The sequence below is a fragment of the Rhagoletis pomonella genome, unplaced genomic scaffold (genome assembly GCF_013731165.1).
Source record: "Rhagoletis pomonella isolate Grant_MI unplaced genomic scaffold, Rhpom_1.0 Rhpom_scaffold_00007, whole genome shotgun sequence".
Classification (NCBI taxonomy): domain Eukaryota; kingdom Metazoa; phylum Arthropoda; class Insecta; order Diptera; family Tephritidae; genus Rhagoletis; species Rhagoletis pomonella.
The window spans coordinates 68,521,638-68,523,446 of NW_023458561.1; the positions used below are offsets into that span (position 1 = coordinate 68,521,638).

At 37.6% G+C, this 1,809-nt stretch overlaps 1 protein-coding gene across 1 annotated transcript in view; it reads right to left on the reverse strand.

Moving 5' to 3' along the window:
• Window positions 1–774: 774 nt before the first annotated feature.
• Window positions 775–1,809, reverse strand: part of LOC118743421 (ornithine decarboxylase antizyme-like) — a 35,513-nt gene continuing 34,478 nt past the window's right edge. Inside the window, 1 exon segment of the mRNA XM_036476073.1 lies at window positions 775–1,806. Coding sequence (XP_036331966.1) covers window positions 1,522–1,806 — 285 coding nt within the window. The 3' untranslated portion in view covers window positions 775–1,521.

Below are 1,809 nucleotides of genomic sequence, written 5' to 3' on the forward strand. Positions count from 1 at the left end.
CTGAACTTCGCCGCAAGGGAAAGCAAGGGGGGCACAAGTTATTGGCAGTTTGTGCCACCTTCGTGTCACTCGACGCTTGGCTTTGTCCACCGGAGGATGCAGTATGAACTGCCGGCTAAAATAGCTCGCGCATCGCTCCGGGTCCGACGAAGCATGGTCGCCGAAGGAAATTTCGACTCTGTCGTCGTGCTTCGTCGGATTGGACAGTGACCTCACGGTTGACGGTTGGTCTGTGGTGTTATTATGTTGTTGTGCTGTGGTGACTGTCTGAGGCTGCTCAGGTGGACTGAGGTTAGCCGTGGAGGCTGCTCTGTTTGAGCAACAGTGGGCCACGTACGACGTGGTCCACTGTCGATGTATCCGTAGTCCTGACTCTAAGGTGACTCCACCCCTCGCAGGCATTAATTACACTTGACTGAGGTGGAGTTGTGGTGTAGTCGTCTCTGGCATATACAGCAGGTGTAGATTTCTGGCCCTGGGTTTGACTCGATGCCAGCCCTGAGTAGAAGAATACGTAGAACCGGCTGTCGTGGGAATGACTCTGATGCTTTGGCTTGATGCATTTCTGAACGCACCCATATTTGTATGTATTCTAAATGTGAACCAAATGGGATCAAAAATATGGGTTTTCCAAATATCTCGATTCCTGCACCACCTATCGGCACAATTTAGCGTAGAGTTATTTCTTTTTATGTAAGTAATATATATTCTAAATATGAATGAAATCGGTCCATAAATGCCGGTTTTTCAAATGTCTGTAATAAAAAAAGACACTGGTTTTTTTCATCCGTTTTATTACACAAGTTCATTTACGATTTAAATAATTTTTATAATGTTTTTTTCCTGTTTTATATTAGTCCTGTTGAATACTTAGACGTAAGCAAATTAATGACAATTGAATGGAGATGTATTTTTGAAATGAATCAAATAATTTGCGGAACTTTTTATCAATGTTTAATATTTGTTAATTTACGAAACAATAATTCTTTCCCAAACCTTGTAATAAACGGAATACACTAAAAATAATCGATAAAATAAAATAAGTTCGAATAATTCAAAATTTGCAAGTTTAAATTTTATGAAGGAAAAATAATTAAATTCAAAATAATAATGGAATTCATATATAATGTTGTTAGTAAAATTAATAAAGATGTAATTTTTTTTTAATCATATGTGTAGGAGTTGAATATATAATTCGCCTAACAGTAATTTTTTTTTTGTTTTATACATTTTTAATTTTTTTTACATTTTCATAATTTTTTGTATATTATTTTGTAATGGATTTTAAATAAAGTACGATAATTTTGCCTTTACTCTTAACTTTTTTCTGCAAGTTGACATATAGTATGATGTGCATAGCTCAGACTTTTAAGGTACATGCAAGCATTTGTCCCTTTTAATTAAAAAGTGCTTAATAGTTAGATGGTAATTTCAGATGTTTATATTTGTCCCTTCGATGTTTTTAAGGCTGAGCCAGCACCACATACTTGGATCTGGATATTATTGATTTTACATGTCAGCTTAGTCTTCAATATGGTAGATGAAGAAGAAATTCTCAGAATCTTTAGCAGTAGCTGGTGGTGCCATCGGCGACTTTCTTGATAACGGCTGGAAGCCCATAATCAAGAATGTCTCCAGGAGACGTGCGCGATCTGATCGGTTCTTGCGTACACACAATACAACCGCATCTACATCCAATTTCTCCTCTGCAAACTCTAGCAAGGAGATGAATGTATCCTTTGAAGCCTCCGGTGGTAGCTCCTCAGGCATTGCAACGTACAAGATGTTATTTATGGGGTTCAAAACCTG